General features: G+C 33.2%; 1 protein-coding gene across 9 annotated transcripts in view; it reads left to right on the forward strand.

The window, feature by feature from the left end:
• The window catches only part of LOC116534153 (NKG2-C type II integral membrane protein-like), a 25,826-nt gene extending 5,954 nt beyond the window's left edge, over positions 1 to 19,872 (forward strand). For 2 of the 9 annotated variants that reach the window (XM_032254334.1, XM_032254335.1), the window contains 2 exons: positions 14,754 to 14,854; positions 16,039 to 16,302. In XM_032254334.1, coding sequence (XP_032110225.1) covers positions 14,754 to 14,854; positions 16,039 to 16,150 — 213 coding nt within the window. In that variant the 3' untranslated portion in view covers positions 16,151 to 16,302. Of the gene's footprint in view, positions 1 to 9,112; positions 9,540 to 10,954; positions 11,422 to 11,788; positions 11,888 to 12,411; positions 12,457 to 13,003; positions 13,163 to 14,753; positions 14,855 to 16,038; positions 16,958 to 19,828 lie in introns of those variants that run through there. The other 7 variants (XM_032254336.1, XM_032254340.1, XM_032254337.1 and 4 more) reach the window with 7 other exon arrangements.
• Positions 19,873 to 20,789: the final 917 nt, after the last annotated feature.

A 20,789-nucleotide genomic window follows, 5' to 3' on the forward strand; every position in this document is an offset into this window, starting at 1 on the left:
ATAATATGAATAAATTTATGTGGAATCATAGACATGAAGAAAGATGTGGAAAGTTAGTGAAATTGTGATATAAATATTTTACAGTAGACCATCGTGGTCCATATATGTCTACCCACTCATTAGTCAGCTAGTAACCTTCTTGGTTATCAGATGGACCAGGGGTGTCCAATCTTTGGCTTCTGTGGGCCACATTGGAAGAACTGTGTTGGGCCACACATAAAATATACTAACACTAATGATAGCTGATAAACTAAAAATAAATTGTGAAAATATCTCCGAACATTTTAAGAATGTTTACGAATTTGTCCTGGGCCACATTCAAAACCGTCCTGGGCCACCTGTGGCTCATGGGCCGCAAGTTGGACAACCTTGAGATGGACGATCAGGAAATTGTGGTGCTTGTTTTATTAAAAAGTCACCCTTATTTTACTTAAGAATATCCCCAAAGCACAAGAGTAGTGCTGTTGGCATACTGCTACAATTGTTTTTTATCAGTATGATTTTTGTACATCTCTTATTGTGCCTAATTTATCTATTAAACTTCATCATAGTTATGGAACGTGGAGAGAAAACATAATCTCTCTATAGGTTCTGCACTATCAGCTGTTTCAGGCATTCAATGGCATCTTGAAACATATCCCCCGTGGATGAAGGGAGACTACTGTACTGCGTTTTTAGAATAATAACATTTGCTAATATTATATGAAAAAGTTTATTACCCTTTTCCATAAAATTCCCTTCTTACAGTACATGGAAAATGCTCTTGTCTCATGAATCATTTGCATAAAATGTAATAGAATTATGAATTTTTCTCCATTACAGGATAAAAGACTCAAAGAATGAGGAACGTAACTGTGCAATGCTGCATGTAGATGGATTTAAATCAGAGCCATGTGGATCTTTAATACTACATCATTGTAAGCGTAAGCTTAGGAATTAAAGCATTTGAGTTGGCAGTACATCAGACAAATTTTATGTTTCTTAAAATAGAAATAATATTATGATTGCATAAATTTTAAAATGAATTATGCTATTTGCTCCCATAATAAGAAAATTCTGAATCAATTATTGAAATAGGATGTGCACAATTACTAACGTACAGATATCCCCGCATTTGTGTTGGGCTCATTTTGCTCAACATGATGTTTGTGGCATTCAGCCTTTCTTAAAGGTGCATATTATGTGAATCAGTTTATATGAACTATCAAGAACAGGCAAACGCATGCGACAGAAAGAGTAGTGGTTGCCAATGCCTAAAGGAGATTGAAATAGGAGGTGGCCACTAATTGCTAGAACGTTTCTTTGTGTCGTGATGAAAACTTTCTAAATTTCAGTAGTGGTGATGGTGGTAACTTTGTGAATGTACCAAAAATCACTGATTTTTAATCATTATAAGTGGATGAAATTTATGCTATGTACATGACACTTCAATAAATTTGTCCAGGAAAAAAAAAAAAAAAAAAAAAAAAACCTCTGATAAGAACGTTTGTGACTGCATTTATTCTCTAAAGTAATTTTTAAAGATTAGCTTCCTTATCATGTTGACTTTTCTAATCAATATAAAGTGTTTCCTTCAATGTACTGTGTTATCTTTAATTTCTCTCTATCATATTTTGGGGGATTGAAGTCATAAAGAAATGTAGGTATTTTACATTCATGCTTTTATAAATAGCATCCTCATTTTAACATTTTCTTTAGTAATTTTTGTTGTAAATAGAAATAAAATTGAAGTCTTCATCTTAATTTTGTAACTTCTTTTTCCACTGATTTTATGTATTTAAATCTAGTATGTCAAGTATGATTTTTTCTGGGTGTTCTATATAAACAGCAATTTTATCTGCAAGTCATCACACTTTTATTTTTTTATCCATGTGCCATAACTTATTTTAATGTTAAATTATTTTTACTGGCCAGGGTTTTATATCCATAGCTGAATAGAAGGTACAGTCAAAGTTCTGTGTATATCATATGTATCATTTTTTTGTGTTTTGTCAAAAAATACTTCAACATATTATTCATATTTATGAAGTTTGGTGTTTTTCTCATAGTGAAGTAGTTTTATAATGTTCCTATTTTCTAATAGATTTTATCAATTGTTGTAACATTTTTATTATTTTTGTATCAGTTGGAATGATATATGTTTTCTTTTATAACATTTTATGAACTATTTTTGTTTCTTTTAAATGTTAAACTATTCTTTGTTTCTGAAATAAGTCCATGTTGATCATTGTATATTTCCCTTTATAAAATATCAGTGCATATATGTTTTATCTATGGTAAGATTTATTTCTTCATCCATGTCCACAAGGATATTTGACCATGTTTTTATTTATAGCTATTTACTTGAAAGGTTTTGGTATCAAGGCTATCTAGGGAAGAATTTCTCTTTTCCTATAACCTGGAAGTATTTGTTGAGAGTACTGCTTTATTTTCAAATGTTATCATTCACTAGTAATGTCATCTGAGTTTGTAGACTATTTTTGTAGGAAAGTTTATGTCTAAACTGAATTTCTTTAATACATGTAGGATACACTCAGATTTCTATTTGAGGTACTGCATTTGGTAATGCATATTTTCTAAGAATTTTCTATTTCATATAGGCATTAAAATATAATGATGATATAGTTTTACTGCATGTAAATAACTGTAAAGACCAAAATGGTATTTCCATATTTAATGTAGAAATAGGCTAGTTGTGGTGGCTCAAACCTATAATTCCAGCACTTTGGGAGGCATCACTTTGATACATGCCCAGCCCTTATCAATGTTTAAAAATGTTAAATTTCTTATTTTTGTGGATACATTGCTGGGTATATACTTCTAGTAGTCTTTCATCAAATTTTAAAGGTATTTTCAGTAAAAATACCTTTTGCCTTGCTGTTCTCTCTATTGTAACATTATTCTTTAACATGTTTTTTACTGTTTATTCATTTCACTTGTATATCACTTGTATTTAACTTCAGCTTTTCTATTTTTAATTTCTTTTAGTGCATTTGCAGATAATTTAATTTTTCATGTCATCTTTTATAATATATGTACATTGAGGGCAATCAGTTTTTACAAGGAAGATTTTTTTTCCTTTTCTTTATAATTCATATAAAAATTGTGATTATTCATTTGATCATTTCTTTCACCTATGTTATTTACACATGTATTACTGAATTTAAAACCATGTAAGGTTGTCAGATTATTTTTATTGACTTCTGTCATAGGTCAACTGTAGTTAGAACATTTTCTATGAAGCTGAAAATATTCTTCATGTTTGTATACAAACCTGACTAGTGTGCTGATTAACTGTTTTTAAATGTTATTTATTTTTTATTAATTAATGTTGAATTAGAGTAGCTATATTTTAACAGGCCACTGGCCAAACTTGGCAAATGGTACCACATTGAAATCATAGTCCTATATTTTATACTAATATGCTTAGAGTTATGAGATTATGGTGAATTGGGCAAAATATCATATGAAATGAAATGTGTGTGAGTATGTGCATATGAGTGATGATTATTTGTCGAGTTCATACCTTTCTATAGGCTCACTGGCCTATTTGTGTGTTAAGCAGTGAGAGAAAAGTGTTTAAAATCCCATTTATGATTGTTTACTTATTTATTTCACTCAATTATATGTTGAACTTGCATCATTAGGTACATGCAATGATAAAAAAAATATTACTAATGATTTGGACAATTAATCTTAACATTAGGAAGCATGCTTCCCCAATTCCTGTAAAGGGCTTGCCGTATATTAAGACAGCACATTACCTGTAGTAGTGTTCTACCAGTTTGTTACGGAGAGTACATTTAAAAAATTTTTTTTCTTCATCTTTTCTTTTTTAAATATTTTAATTTTAATTTCAGTGGGCACATAGTAGGCGTATATGTGTATGTGGTACATGAGCTGTTTTGAGACAGGCATTCAATGCATAATAATGACATCATGTAAAAAACGGTGTATTCGTCTCCCTAAGCATTTATCTTTGGTGTTATAAACAATCTTATATATAATTATAGTCTTTAGTGATTTTTAAATGTACAATGAAGTTATTATTGACTATAGTCACCCTGCTGTGCTATCAAACACGAGGTCTTATTCATCCTTTCTAGTTTTTGTACACATTAACTGCCCCCACCTCTCTACTCCTACCTTTCCACTATCCTTCTCAATCTCTGCTAACCATCCTTCTACTCCCTCTCTCCATGAGTTCAATTGTTTTGACTTTTAAATCCCAGAACTAAGTGAGAACATGTGACGATTGTCTTTCCGTGACTGGCTTATTTTATTTAACATAATGACCCCTGGTTCCATTCATGTTGTAGCCAATGACAGGCTTTCATTCTTTTTTATGGCTGAGTAGTTCTCCATTGTTTATACAGACAACACTTTCTTTATCCTTTCATCTGTCAGTGGACACTTAGGTAACTTCCAGATCTTAGCTATTGTGAGCAGTGCTACAACAAACTTGGGAGTACAGATTCTCTTAGATACACTGATTTTCTTTATTTTGGGTATATCCCTGGCAGTGGGATTGCAGGATCATATAGTAGCTCTACTTTTCTATTCATTTTTCTTTATGCTTACATGAAAGGAATGTTGCATAAAGACAACAAACAGTTATTATAGAATAGATACATTCTTTGCTTTTAAATTCAAATTACTCTATATTTAATAGATTATCAGTTTCTAAAATGTAATTATGCATTTTATTTGTATGTAAAAATATATAAATACAGTTATTAATTATAACTGAATTTTTATTACATTCTGATTGAACATTACCAAGTGTTTAAATCTGTTGTTCCCTTATCTTTTCATAATAAATATATATACATACACATACACATATTTTTTTCAGGCAGTCTTACTCTGTCACCCAGGCTGCAGTGCAAAGGTGCAGTCTCGGCTCACTGCAGCCACCGCCTTCTGGGTTCAAGTGATTCTTCTGCCTCAGTCTCCTGAGTAGTTGGGATTATAGGTATGTGCCACCACACTTGGTTAATTTTTGTATTTTCCGTAGAGATGAGGTTTCACCATATTGGCCAGGATGGTCTCAATCTCCTGACATCATGATTTGCCCACCTTGGCCTCCCAAAATGCTGAGATTACAGGCATGAGCCACCATGCCTGGCCCATAATAAATATTTTGATAGTTTACTTTCCACATAGAAACTTGTTAATGTAATACGATTTACACCAAACCTGCTGGCACCTTGATTTTGGACCTCCCTGCTCTCTGAACTGTGAGTAATATATCTGTATGGTTAATAAATTGCTTAGTTTGTGATATTTTATTACACCAGTACAAACAAAGTAAGATTGCTCTCTATTTTATTTACCAATTAGCCTGTATCTGCTCCCTGAATTCTACTTCAAATATTTATTTTAACATTGGAAATTTCATCATTAATACACTATCTATTCAATAGCCATTGAGGTATATCCACATAATTCCTTTACTTTAAGCCTTCTTTTTGAATATCCAAGTTTTCATGGGGAAGATGTGCTTAATCTTGTGAAGATATTTAAATTTTATTTTCTTTATTTAGAGTTAGCAATAACTAATTCATTCTAATTTTGAAAATTCCTTGAAAATCATTTTAGTTCATGTTACATTAAAAGTATATTTTCACTTCTGATTGACTTCCAACTTACCCATAACTCACAGGAAACTAGATATTGTCATTATTTGCAGTAGTCACAGTAATATACATTTTGGTTCGTGTTAGTCAGGGTTCTCAGATGGACAGAACTAATAGGATACATGTATATATGAAAGGGAGTTTATTAGAGAAAAGTGGCTCACACAATGACAAGGCAAAGTCCCACAGTAGGACATCTGCAAGCTGGGGAAGAAGGAACCAGCAGTGGCTCAGTCCAAGTCGAAAGCCTCAAAAGCCTCAAAATCAGGGAAGCCAAAAGTGTAGCCTTCAGTCTGTGGCCAAAGGCTCAAGAGCCCCTATAAAACTGCTGGTGTAGTACAAGAGTCCAAAGGCTGAAGAACCTGGAGTCTGATGCCCAAGAGCAGGAGAAATGGAAGGAAGCATCCGGCACAGGAGAAAAATGAAATACAAAAGACTCATCAAGCCAGCTTACCCCATCTTCTTCTACCTGCTTTGTTCTACTTTCTCTGGCAGCCTTTAGATGGTGCCCACCCACACTGAGGATAGATCTTCACCCAGTCCAGTGACTCAAATGTCTGTTTCCTCTGGCCACACCCTCACAGACACACCCAGAAACAACACTTTACCAGCTATCTAGACCCTTCAATCCAATCAAGATACCTAATATTAACTATCACAAGTTCTGTGTGTGTGTGTATGTGTGTGTATTTATATCATATAAATATAAATATATATATATATATACACATCATATAAATTCTAACTACTCCAATTATTTTGTGTAATTTTTGTTTTATTTTTATATATTTATTGTGTCTTTGTATAAGCATAAACTTCATCAAAGTTAAATGTTCAAACAGTAGAAACCTATATTATTTTGATTAACAAAGAACATGATACACAGTCATGTGCCACAGAATGATGTTTCGGTCAATGGCAGGCTGCACATAGATAGTGGTCCCACTAGATTATAATGGAGCTGAAAAATTCCTATCACTTAGTGACGTCATAGCAATAGTTGCAGTTCAGTGTATTATTCCCATGTCTGTGGTGATGCTGAGCTACACAAATTACCGTGCTGCCAGTGAAATAAAAGTATAGCACACACAATTACATACGCTACATTGTATTTGATAATGATAATAAGTGACAGTGTTATTGGTTTATGTATTTACGGTAGTATACTTTTAATTATTATTTTAGAGTGTACTCTTTCTACTTCTACAAAAACAGTAGCCTGAAAAACAACTTTGGGCAGGTCCTTCAGGAGAAATTCCAGAAGACATTGTTACCATAGGAGAGGACAGCTCACATGTGTTATTGCCCCAGTGGGTCAAGATGTGGAGGGGATGACAGTGATATTGATCTTGCTGACACCGTGTAAGCTTAGGGTAATGTGTGTGTCTGTGTCTTCGTTGTTTTAAAAAAGTTTAAAAAGTATAAAAAATATGTAAGTGAAAAATTTAAAAAAGCTTACAGAATAAGAACATAAAGAAAACAGTTCTTAAGACTGCAATTTGTGTTTTAAAATAAATGGCATTTAAAAAGAGGCAGAAAGGTTTTAAAAAATAAAAACTTTAGAAACCAACAAAGTGGCAGTGAAGTTAATTTATTATTAGCAAAAGAAAAAAGCGTTTCATAAATATAGTGTACCCTAGCGTGTCGTTTACAAAACCCACAGGAGTGTGCAGTAATATCCTGCTCCTTGACTTTCACTTGCTACTTGCTGACTGACTCACCCAGGGAAACTTCCATTTCTGCAGACTTCATTCATAGTAAGTGCCCTATAAAAGGATGCCCTTTCTAACCTCTTATACCATATTTTTACTGTTTTTTTCTGTTTAGATATGATTTGGTAAACAAAAATTATTCTGTTCACTGCTTACATTATTTACTACAGTAACATGTTGTACAGGTTTGTATCCTTGGAGCAATAGGCTATCCCATATGCCAGAGGTGTGTAGTAGCTGTACCATCTAGGTTTATGTGAATATACTCAACGTTGTTGACACAAGGATGAAACTACCTACAGGTACATTTCTCACAAGTATTCCTGTTCTTAAATGAAACAATCACAGTATATGACATTATTTAATGGAAAACTCCAAGTGGATGTTTGTAGCAGTAGTAGACATCAGTTCTTCAAACTTAAATAGAAAACATTAGTGAATAATACATTATGTGGCATCTTTAGTGAATAAGTGTATTGTTTTAATTCTAAAATGTGACTAAGCCAAAACCTAGTTTATGAAAATGTAATACATATGAAAATATAAATAAATTTACTTCTAGTAGAAATAGATACAATGTAAACACAAGCATATATGCATATAACATTATTAATTTATTTTATGAAAATATATTACAATATATTTTACAGAAAAACATATATACGGAGCCAACATTAGCCATTCTGATGGAAGGGCAAATAATTCTGATTGCAAAGATGTAAATATGAATTTAAATTCCAACTGTTTAGATTTTAGAAAACTAAAGACTTGGGTTTTCTGAACTCAACCTATAAAAACTTACACAGGGATAGATATATTTTAGAAGTATGCATAAACATTCCCCCTTTTCTTGATAGAAAAAAAATGATGAAAGTATTTTATTTACTCCAACCAGATAATTTATAGTTTTTTTCCTGATGTTCATATATACCTTTTTTAAAAAAAAAAAAATTTTGTTTATTTTTTTTAACACAAGGTCTGACTCTGCTGCCCAGGCTGGAGTGCAGCAGCACTATCTCAGTTCACTGCAGCCTTGACCTCTAGGCTCAAGTAATCCTCCCACCTCGGCCTCCAGAGCAGCTGGGACTGCAAGAAAACACAAGAATCCTTGGCTAATTTTTGGATTTTTTTTGAAGAGACAGGGTTTCATCCTATGTCTCATACTGGCCTTGAACTCCTCAGCTCAAGTGATCCTGGAGTGCTGGGATTACTGACAGGAGCTACCACACCCAGGCACTCACGTACCATTTCACTTGTGTTTTAAAAATCTCCGTTTTCTGCCCACCCCATTTTTAAGTAGGTGATGTTTTAAAAATTGTTTTACCTCCCTATATAGTTCAACTTAAGTTTTAATCATTTACAACAAATATTCCTATTAAAATGCAGACCGTAAGTCATGATTGAGGAAGGAATCAGTGAGCAATATAGTGAGTAGTTTGTATTATTTCAATCTCTGGCATGGTGATATAGTTCAGTATTGTTTAACATTTTATTCTTTCAAGAGACATTTGTTTTAATCAGAGGAATCTGGTTAACTTATATGAAGAAGAAAAATGAATGGGAATTTTAAGAACTAAGACAAAGAAATTAAGAAGAAAAGTTTGAGAATTGATGTCAGTTACAATTAAGTTGAAAATGTAGTATTTTCTCAGAAGAGTGACAAGTATATTAAATTCCTATTGATAAGATTATTTAAATTTTTTATTATGACAGCAGTGATATTATAGGGGTATATGATAAAGTATATAATGCCAAGACAACTTAGGCACCTTGTCTAAATGTAGAAAGTAAACATCTAAGATAATTTTAAAAAGTTACAATATTTTAGTGTTTGTGACTGAGATGGAAACAATTAACTGCATGTGTTAAATCTCTGTTCTCTCCTCATCTTGTCGACTATAAAAATTTCTAAGGGGTACTTGAAAATGGACAAACTATATGACACGCTAGCCATCCAAAGTCTCCTATATTCTGAGGTGTGTGATGAGATAAAATGATTCAAAACAGCCCTAGTGTGAGAATTTCCTGTTCAAATCTGAAGTGACACATTGGTGAAGAATCTACTTTTTCCACTCTTGCCTCACGCTGAGCCTTCAAAGGGCAGTCAGTAAAATCAGATACCTTTTGTGTCTTGAAGAGGTAGCCTGACCTCTCCACTGAAGAGTGTGTGACTTTCTGATGGCAGAAGGTATGTGTTGCTACTCTCCTGTTTTTCTACCAGCTCATCTCCTTTGGTAGAAGATTGTAAATAGTAGATGAGATGCACCTGAAATCAAGTTTATATAGGCTAAAATCAAGGTAGAACTCTCTTTATGTGAATAATTCAGGGTTAAAAATGAGCCAAAATATAAAATATGTTTGAGGATTTCTTAGAGTATTCACATTATTGCCTGTGGAGAATCACTCAAGTATGTGCATACATAATAATAGGTTTGCCAACCAATGCAATTCAGAGTGAATCCCATAACCATCATGACAATGAACAATTAATTTTGAACATGATAATCATTACTGGTTTAATTGTATATTACATGTGGGCCAACCTTTAAAAATAAATTTTTTAAATGGATACATCAAATTGTAAATGTCAAACATACATCCTCAGTCACAAAGCTAGATTTAACGAAAGCAGTTTTCATGTTTAATAAAAGCAAGAATGAAGTCGTTTCCATAAAATACAAATCTGAACTTAATTACAAACAATTGGAAGACTTAATACAATTGAACCAAACATTGCAAAAAAGATTTACTCCACTGACATGAGATGCCTAACTAATGCGTTATTTTACACACTCTAATGCAAATCAGAAATAATAAAATGGCAAAATTGTGTTAAAAAATAATTAAAATATCTATTATGTATTCAACGCTAATATGTGCCAGGTTGTGTGTTTAGTGTTTTACATATTACATTTTAAAAATTATTTTTCCCAATGTAGATTAGTAAACTAGGTCAGTAGACACTAAGCAATTTAGTAAGGTCACGCGTTATAACTTCCACAGCTAGAGTTAATTATAGTTTCATTGACTACGGAGCTCATTGACTAGAGTATTAAATGACATGATCTGAGCTGTTACAATGACTTATACAGCCAAAGCAACCCTCACTGACTTATACACCCACAGGAACTCTCTGAAAGTTTGGTTGGACAGTATCCTTCCATAGATGGTCCCCACTTTTATTTATCACTTTAAGCTTTCCTATTTTAGTCATTTAATCAATTATCAATTTCCTGTGTAAAAGAAGCAATTAAAAATATATTTTGTTTTCAATTGTATTTAGTTTATGCATAGGGTAGTTTTACAAGATATAAGATGTATTTTTTAAATTTTAATGACTTTTCTGATTTCCTAAAATCGCTTGACAATAGCTCACGTTCTATTGATAAATGAATGTAAGTCACTCACGACGTATTTTCGTATAAGAGGTTACTCTATATGCTAACAGAACTATTTTATCTTATGGCACGCAATTCTTAACCATCAGTGAATTTTAAAACTATCATAAAATCGGTGTATTTTTAAATACAGCATTTTAATTTTTAACATATGCATTCCATTTGTGTGAAATGTTTTTGAAGAATCTAATACAAATTTTTTTCATGATCTTAGTTCACACAAATGTAATGTTTTTAATTGTTCCCACTAGTCAAATACAGAATACCTCTAAAAAACTACCAATTATATCATGAGATTTTTGTTTAAAGCTTCAGGAAATTAGTAACATAATTTTACATGGGTTAACAGCAAAATAAACATTACTGCTCAGCCCCAACACATGCAGTTTGCCTATACCAGGGATCCTGTCAAAATATACACCATCTGTATCTTCTTAAGTGCAGTTATCATAGAGCACAGTCCCTGACATCACACAGCTGCAGAGATGAATAAACAAAGAGAAACCTTCTCAGAAGTGAGTCTGGCCCAGGACCCAAAGAGGCAGCAAAGGAGACCTAAGGGTAATAAAAGCTCTATTTCAGGAACCGAACAGGAAGTATTCCAAGAAGAATTAAACCTTCAAAATGCTTCTCTGAATCATCAAGGGATTGTTAAAATATATGACTGCAAAGGTAAAACATTAAATACATCTGCAATATTATTGTTTTAGGATGTGCAGTTGAATACAGAAGGGTGGGGGAAAAATAGGGAAAATTTTGCACTTGTGAGAATCAGAGTTCATAATTGGGATCTAAAATTCTAATATGAAATAGGAAGGCTAATTTTATTCAGGCATTGTTCAACCGTAATCTGTGATCAGCAACTCATGAAGCATTATATTTCCTGAAATTAAATGGTAGCTTCTGAGAGAAAGATTACTATAATAGATACAGATTTAGAGGGCAGAGTTTACCATTGTTTCCCTGTGCATGCGGGTTCTCTTGTGCGTAATCCTAATAAACTCTCTCCCCCTCAGTGCCTCTGTTTCTCTCCCCGCAGGTTTACTGCCACCTCCAGAGAGGCTGACTGCTGAGGTTCTGGGAATCATTTGCATTGTCCTGATGGCCACTGTGCTAAAAACAATAGTTCTTATTCCTTGTAAGCATATTTTTGAGAGATTAGAAGGGAACTGTTTAATGCTTGGAACTGCCTCAAAATATTTTATAATATTAAGGAACAGAACCTTCATTTTAATGTTTATATTTGGACCCAAAAGTATTATAGTTATTCTGAGCTTTTCACAACTACAAATAACAAAATAATTGTGGGGAACACTTTTTTTTTTTGCATGTGTAATCTATATATGTATACACACACTAAGATAGATATATTTTCTGATTTCATAATTCAAAGCCATGCAATAGGAAAAAAGTATTTAGAAAAATTAATTTTGGAAAGTGCATACATCAAATACTACAAGAGATGGTGCAGTTTTGTGCTAAAGTCTTTAAAAAAATTTCTTTCAAAGATCTACTTCATTTATTTTTATTAAAATAGTTAATTTTATTTAAGATTTTCCCCATTTTAAATAACACACAAAGTGTCAAAGTAAAAAACTAACCTTGTTATGGTTTATCTAGATATTAGTTTTAATAAAAATCATTTTAATTTTTCAATTACAGTCCTGGAGCAGAACAATTCTTCCCCGAATACAAGAACCCAGAAAGGTACATTTTGATTTTCAACGTTCTGATATTAGTACAGTTTATATTTTGTGTCTGTTTTAAGGCATGTAAAATAACAATAGCATTACTGGAGAAAATAAGCCATTAAATTGAGCCACAGATATTTATAAACAAAGACTATAAGGAAGCATTTCCTTTTCTTCAATAAGTAGAAATATTCACTTAAAATCATTCTGTCGTCTTTCTCCCAGGTAACAGAAGTTTCCTACTGCTGTGAGATGATAAGAAATAAATAATTTTACTACCCTCAAAAAGTAGTTTTGTATCAATGATGTTCAAGACCTGTGTAGGGTGTATTTTTGTTTGTTGATTTGCTTTATATGGGAACACAATTAGGGGATGAGAGGCTAACCCGTTCCTGTGAATGTGTGTATGAGTGACTGGGTTATTAAAATATATGTATTTATAATAATGTAAGGATACATAAATATGTTAAGCACATATATGTTAATTTCATTGCAAATATGTAAAATAATTTTCATTTTTAAAAATTCATACCGTTCTGCATAGTAATTTATATCTTTCATAGCACATCATTGTGACCATTGTCCAGAGGAGTGGATTACGTATTCCAACAGTTGTTATTACTTTGGTAAGGAAAAAAGAACTTGGGAAGAGAGTTTGCTGGCCTGTGCTTCAAAGAACTCCACGCTGCTTTCTATAGATAATGAAGAAGAAATGGTAAGATGTAAATGTTTTAAACGCTTTATGAAAAGCTTATTTTGGTCAATAATACATTTGCAGAAATCATTAATATGTGTGTACATATATTTAGCATATATATTATCAAGTTTATGTAATATTCAATTGAGTGACTTATTGTTTTTAATTTATATACTATGAATGTACTTTTATTTTCAGTTTTTGCTTTTCGTGGAAAACCATGCTTCTATAAATGCTTTGAATCCACAATGAATTTTGCCATTTAATTTTATTGAGCATGATATGATCTGGTCATGCAGATTGATCACAAAGTGAATGAATTCATGCCATACTAGTTAGATCATGAAATAAAAGTTTCCAGCTCCAGCAGTTCCACCCTGTGTATGCCCTCATCACTTATCCTGACTCCTCTCCAAAACACTGTCTTGATTTTTAATGTTATAAATAATGTTTGCCTGTTCTTGAATTTATATAAAGGGAATAATACAGTGTGAATTTTCATGTCTGTCTTTTTTACTCCTATCTGATATGCTGATATTTGTGCAATTCCTCTATATTATTGCAGTTATTTGTGGTTTGCTACTGTCCACCGCTGTGCTATGTACAAAGAACACCAACAATCCATTCAATCTTGTGTCTCTGGATGGGGAAGTGAGTCTTATGTCCTCAAGGGCAAAGAGGACCCTGGATGGTGCACTCATAGTCATGGGGTCCCTTTGCTGATCCTCCTCATCCACACCCACCCTGGTGTCTCTCGCTATGAGAACAAAGCACTTCCTCTGGTTCTGAATTGGTAGCAGATCTCCTGATAGATCATGCTTGCCATTGGTATCAGCCTTGCCTGGTGTTGTGGAGGGGACTCCCCTTCAGCACAAGCAGGAGTGAGCTTTGCTGAGCCTCCTCCTATTGCCAGGTCAGGTGCTGGGAAACAGCAGACCTACGTCACCTTCTTCTGGGTGGAGAACTTAACATGCTCCCTTGGACACTTGGTTGATCCCCAATGCTAGGGTCCCAGACAATTTCATCTTTCTCTTTCCAGCTTTCAGAGTTCTCCATTGCTTTTGTCTTTTGCTAATCCCAGAGTGTAAGTTGTTTTTAGTAGGGAGTAGCAGAGAGGAAGTAGCAGAGAGGGACATTTCTCTATCACCTGGTCAGGACCACTGATGTTCCACCAAACCGAATCAGATGAAAGTGAGGGTTTATCTAGTTCAAGAATGGTGTGGTGCCCAGAAAACCCAGTCTGTAGCTTCTATGTCGTTTATTTCTGAATGACAACTCCTCTATTCTCTTCTAAGTCTATAACTCTGAGAAATACAGTACAAAAGGAGGTTGATTTAGTCACAGTATCTGGAGGAATAAATGCACAGCATCAGGAAAATCATAAAGCCTTACTGTGTTTATTCTGTCAATTGGGGTAACTATTATATTGCAAGAATTAAAGTTTTTTAATTAACATGAGAAGAATGAAAGTACTACCGAAGAGTTCATTTAAATCAAAATTACAAACATTCATGAAAGTTTTTGGCCTTGCCAATAGTGGGTTTCAACTTTAATATATTGTTTTTATAATGTTTTCATAATTGTTATTTAAGTGAAAATTCTCTATTTTCTTTCAGAAAGTTCTGGCTGCCATTTCAGCTCCCTCATGGATTGGTGTGTTTCGTAACAGCAGTCATCATCCATGGGTGTCAATAGATGGTTTGACTTTCAAATATATGTAAGTTGTTTTGTTTGTTGCTATATAAAAAAACACATATAAAGGATAAATTCAGAAGAATAATATGAATAAATTTATGTGGAATCATAGACATGAAGAAAGATGTGGAAAGTTAGTGAAATTGTGATATAAATATTTTACAGTAGACCATCGTGGTCCATATATGTCTACCCACTCATTAGTCAGCTAGTAACCTTCTTGGTTATCAGATGGACCAGGGGTGTCCAATCTTTGGCTTCTTTGGCCACATTGGAAGAAGAATTGTCTTGGGCCATACGTATAATACACTAACACTAACGATAGCTGATGAGCTAAAACAAAACAAAAGAAAATTGCAAAAATACCCCAGAATGTTTTAAGAAAGTTTATAAATTTATGCTGGGCTGCATTTCAAGCTGTCCTGGACCATGAGTTGGACAAACTTAAGATGGACGATCAGGTAATTGCAGTGCTCGTTTTTATTAAAAAGTCATCCTTATTTTACTTAAGAATATCCTCAGACTAGGCACAGTGGCTCTCGTCTGTAATCCCAGCACTTTGGGAGTCCAAGGCAGGTGGATCATGAGGTCAGGAATTTGAGACCAGCCTGGCCAATATAATAAAACCCCGTCTCTACTAAAAATACAGAAATTAGCTGGGCATGGTGACGTGTGCCTGTAGTCCCAGCTACTTGGGAGACTGAGGCAGGAGAATCACTTGAACCTGGGAGCCAGTGGTTGCAGTGAGCCGAGATCACACCACTGCACTCCCACCTGGGCAACACAGTGGGACTCTGTCTCAAAAAAAAAAAAAAGGAAAAAGAAAATCCTCAAAGCACTATAGTAGTGCTGTTGGCATATTGCTATGCTTGTTTTTTTATTAGTAGTTATTGCTGTCAATCTCTTATTGTGCCTAATTTACAAATTAAACTTTACCATGGTTATGAATGGGTAGAGAAAACATAATCTGTCTATAGGTACTATCTGCCATTTCATACATTCACTGGGGTTTTGAAACATATCCTCCATGGATGAAGGAGGACTACTGTATTGAGTGTTCAGAGTAATGACTTTTACTAATAGTATTTGAAAAATTTAATTATCCTTTCTCATAAAATTATTTTTTTACAGTACATGGAAAATGCTCTTGTCTCATGGATTATTTGCATAAAATGTAACCGAATTATGGATTTTTCTTCATTACAGGATTAAAGACTCAAATAATGCTGAACATAATTGTGCAATGCTACATATAGATGGACTTAAATCAAAGCCATGTGGATCTTCAATAAAATATCATTGTAAGCATAAGCTTTAGAATTAAAACATTTGAGTTTGCAGTCTGACAGATAAATTTTATATTTGTTAAAATAGAAATAACATAATTGCATGTCTTAAAATGAATCATGTTATTTGCTGTAATAATAAGAAAATTCTAAATCAGTTATTGAAATATAATACACACAGTTACAAAAGTACAGATCTCCTGGCATTTGTGTTGGGCTTATTTTGCTCAACTTGATGTTTGTGGCATTCAGCCTTCCTAAAACTTGCATATTATATGAGTCAGTTTATATGAAGCAGCAAGAACTTCATGTAAGTTCTTGCTGCATACAAGGGAAACTCTGGAGACAGAAAGTAGAATAGTGATTGCCAATGCCTAAGGAAAGTTGAAATAGGAGATGACCACTAATTGCTAGAATGTTTCTTTGTGTCAGTGATGAAAACTTTCTAAATTTCAGTCGTGGTGATGGTTGGAATTCTGTGAATACACTAAAAGTCACATTTTAAGTGGATGAAATTTATGCTATGTGCATAATACTTCAATAAAGCTGTCAAAAAAAAAAACCTCTCATGGGGCTGTTTGTGACTGCATTTAATCTCTAAAGTAATTTTTAAGATTAGCTTCTTGACTTTTCCAATCAATATCATATTGTGTCCTTCAATGCACTGTGTTCAATGTGCTGGGTTCTCTTCAATTTCTATCATATTATGCATTTTGGGGGATTTAATCATACAGAAATGCAGATGTTTTACATTCATGCTTTTGTAAATGGCATCCTGATTTTAATATTCCTTTTAGTAATTTTTGTTGTTGTAAATAGAAATACAATTGATGTCTGCATTTTGATGTTTTATCTAGTTATTTCACTTATTTTACATATTTAAATCTATCATTTCAAATACAGGATTTTCTGGATTTTCTATATAAACATCAATTTTATCTGCAAATAATCACACTTTTATTTTTTCTATTCATGTGCAATAACTTATTTTTGCTTCATTTATTTTCACAGGGTAGGGCTTCATATCCATAGTTGAATAGAAGTTATAGTCAAATTCTGTATGTATCATATGTATCATTTTTTAGTTTTGGCAAAAATAATTTCAAAATATTATTCATATTTATAAAGCTTGTTTTTTTATCATATCTTTCTTATATTGAAGCAGTTTTATAACATTCCTTTTTTTCTAATGGATTTTATCAATTGTAACATTTTTATTATTTTTTATTAGTTGGAATGATATATGTTTTCTTTATATAACATTTTATAAAATAAACTAGTTTTATTTTTGTCAAGTGTTAAACTAGTCTTTGTTTCTAAAACAAATCCATGCTGATTATTGTATATGGCCCCTTATAAAATATCAGTTCATATATTATGCCTAGGGTAAGATTTGTTTCTTAATCCATGTTCACAAGGATATTTGACCATGTTTTTATTTATAGCTATGTACTTGAAAAGTTTTGGTATCAAGGCTATCTTGAGAAGATTTTCTTTTTTTCTACAATCTGGAAGCATCTGTTAAGACTACTCCTTTATTTTTAGATGGTATTCACTAGTGATGTCATCTGAGTTTGTAGGCTATTTTTGTAGGAATATTTGTCTAAACTGAATTTCTTCTCAGATTTCTACTTGAGGTACTATATTTTGGTAATAAACATTTCCTAGGAATTTTCTATTTCATATAAACATCAAAATGCAGTGATAATATAGCTTTATTGACAGTTTAATAACTGTAAAGACCTTAATGGTATTACCATGTTTAAACCAGAAATAAAATATTTGTGCCCTTTCAAAATCTTCCTTCAGTAGTCTTTTGTGACCATTCATCTTGATAATTTATTTGGTCCATATGTTATTTAGACTTTTATTACTGAATTTAAAACCGCATAAGGTTCGCAGATTTTTGTTTATTGACTTCTATTGTAGGTAAAATATAGCTAGAATATTTCCTACAAAGCTGGAAATGTTCATCTCTCTATAAATGTGGCTCATGTGGTGAGGAATTGGTTTTAAATGTTATTTACTTTTTAATAATTAATGTTAAATTTAAATAGCTACATTTCAACTGTCTCCTGGCCAAACTTGGCTAGCGGTACTTCATTGAAATTGAGTATATATGTGAGTGTGTGTGTGTGTGTGTGTGTGTGTGTGTGAATGTGTGCATATAAGTGATGGTTACTTGCCTAGTTTAAATCTTTCTATAGGCTCACTGTCCTGTCTTGTATTAAGCATCAAGGGTCTTTAAAATCCCATTTATTATTTTTTATATAAAGAAGACTAAACCTGTCATGGTCATGCATATTGATCACAAAGTGAATGGACTCATGATACAAGGCAGATCATGAAATAGAAGTTTCCAGCCCCAGCAGTCCTGCCCCTATATATGCCTTCCTCATTTTTCCTGCCTCCTCTCCAAACCACTGTATTGACTTTTAATGTGATAAATAAGCTTTGCTTATTTATCATTTGTTTTTGAATTTATATCAAGTGAATCATACAGTGTGTATTTTCACCTGTGTCTTCGATATTTGTGCAATAATGCCGTTAGCTGTTGTTTGTTACTGTTCATTGCTGCATGACGTACATAGAACGTTTACAATCTATTCAGGCCTGTGTCTCTGGATGGGGGAGTGAGTCTCATGTCCTCAGGGACAAAGGGGAACCTGGATGGTGCACGTGTAGTCACGGGGTTCCTTTGCTGACACCTCTCAGCCACACCTTCCCTGGTGTCTTTTGCTGTGGGAGGAGAAGCCCTTCCTCTGACTCCTAATTGGTAGCAGGTCTCCTGGTAAATCATCCTTGCCAGTGGCACCAACCTTGCCTAGTGTTGCTGGTAGGATTCCCTTTCAATACAGAGCAGCAGTAGGCTTAGCTGAGCCACCTCCTGTTGCCAGATTGGGTTCTGAGCAACAGAGGCCTAGATCACTTTCTTCTGCTGGATGGGGGACTGTAGATGCCTGGACACTGTTGATCCCTGATTCTGGGGTCTCAAACCATTTTGCCTTCCTCCTTCCACCTTTCGGAGTTTTCCTATGTGTCTTTCATTACTTCCAGAGTTTATAGTTGTATTTAGCAGGGAGTGGCAGAGAAAAACGATTCCATGTACCTGGTCAAGACCATTGTTATTCCACCAAAACCGAATCAGATAAGTGAGGGCTAAAGACTGGTGTGGTGCCCAGAAAGGCCAATTTTTGGCCTCTGTGTCATGTATTTCCTCAACCTTTCGATTTCCTTCTAAACTTCAAGCAGAAAAGTTCCACTATGAGAACCATAGTGGAAAAGTACACTGATTTAATCAGAATATCTGGAGAAATAAATGTGCAGCATTAGGAAATTTATTTCAGTCCTTACTGAAGGACTGAAGGTCTGTCTTACCCGACAAGGGCAACTGTCAAATTACATGAATCACAGTTTTGCTTATCAAAATAAGAATGAATGTACTAAGTATAAAAATTAAAATGTTCCTTTTAAGTCAAAATTACAAAAATTCCTAACAGTTTTTGACACTATAAAGCGTCAAGTTTACTATTTTGTTTAATATATTTATTTCGTTTTGAAAATTAAGCATCTTATGAAAGAATGTATTACTTGCACTTTTAAAAATTAATAAAAACTTAATAAAAGTTCAGAATTCAAAGAAAGCACCTAAAAACTAATTAAAACTTTTATAATTATGATTTAAATGAAAATTTTTTATTTTCCATTAGAAATTTCTGGTCTCCCTGTCAGTTCTCTAATAGGTTGGCGTCTCTTGTAGCAGCAGTGATCATCCATGGGTGTCAATAAATTTGAACATTTGAATATCAGCATTCAAATTTAAGTAAGTTTTTTGAATGATTCTATCTAGTAGAAGAATATAAAAGGACAAGTTCAGAATAACATTATGAATAAATTTAAGTGTAATTATAACCATAAATAAAGATGTTGAAAGTTAGTGAAATATTGCTATAAATATTAAGAAATGATCCACAATTACACTTTCTGTGGTTTTAGTTACCCAGGCTCAACCACTGCCAAAAATATTAAAAGGAAAATTCTAGGAAGAAACAATTCATGAGTTTTAAATTTTGCACCGTTCTGAGTAGTGTAATTAAATTATTTATATAGTGTATGGATCTGTCTCACCCGGGACACGAATCATTGCTTCATCCAGGATAACTGCAGAGCCTAAGTTCCCTGTCCATTAGTCATTCAGCTGTCTCAGTTATAAGATCGACTATCGAAGTATTGTAGTGCTTATGTTGAAGTCACTCTTAGTTTACTTAATAACAGCCCCAAAATGCAAGAGTATTTTTGCCGGCCATTGTTATAATTGTTCTTTTTTCATTATTATTAGTTTGTTTTCATCCCTTACTGTGCCTAATTTATAAATGAAAGTTTATCAGAACTATATATGTATAGATAAAACACAGCATATATACAGTTCATTATTTTCTGTGATATCAGACATCCACTGGGGGTATTAGAACATCTCCCAAGACAAAAGGACTACTTCATTCAATTTTCATAATAACCAACTCATAATAATACATGGAAAATATCAACTGTTTCATAATATTCCTTTCTTACACTGTGTGGAAAATGCTCTTGTTTCATGAATTGTTCCCATACAGTCTAATGGGATTATGGATTTTTCTCCATTACAGGATAACGTAATCTGATATCGGT

This window comes from Sapajus apella, unplaced genomic scaffold (assembly GCF_009761245.1).
Source record: "Sapajus apella isolate SASKATOON/1434 unplaced genomic scaffold, GSC_monkey_1.0 scaffold86, whole genome shotgun sequence".
Taxonomy (NCBI): Eukaryota; Metazoa; Chordata; class Mammalia; order Primates; family Cebidae; genus Sapajus; species Sapajus apella.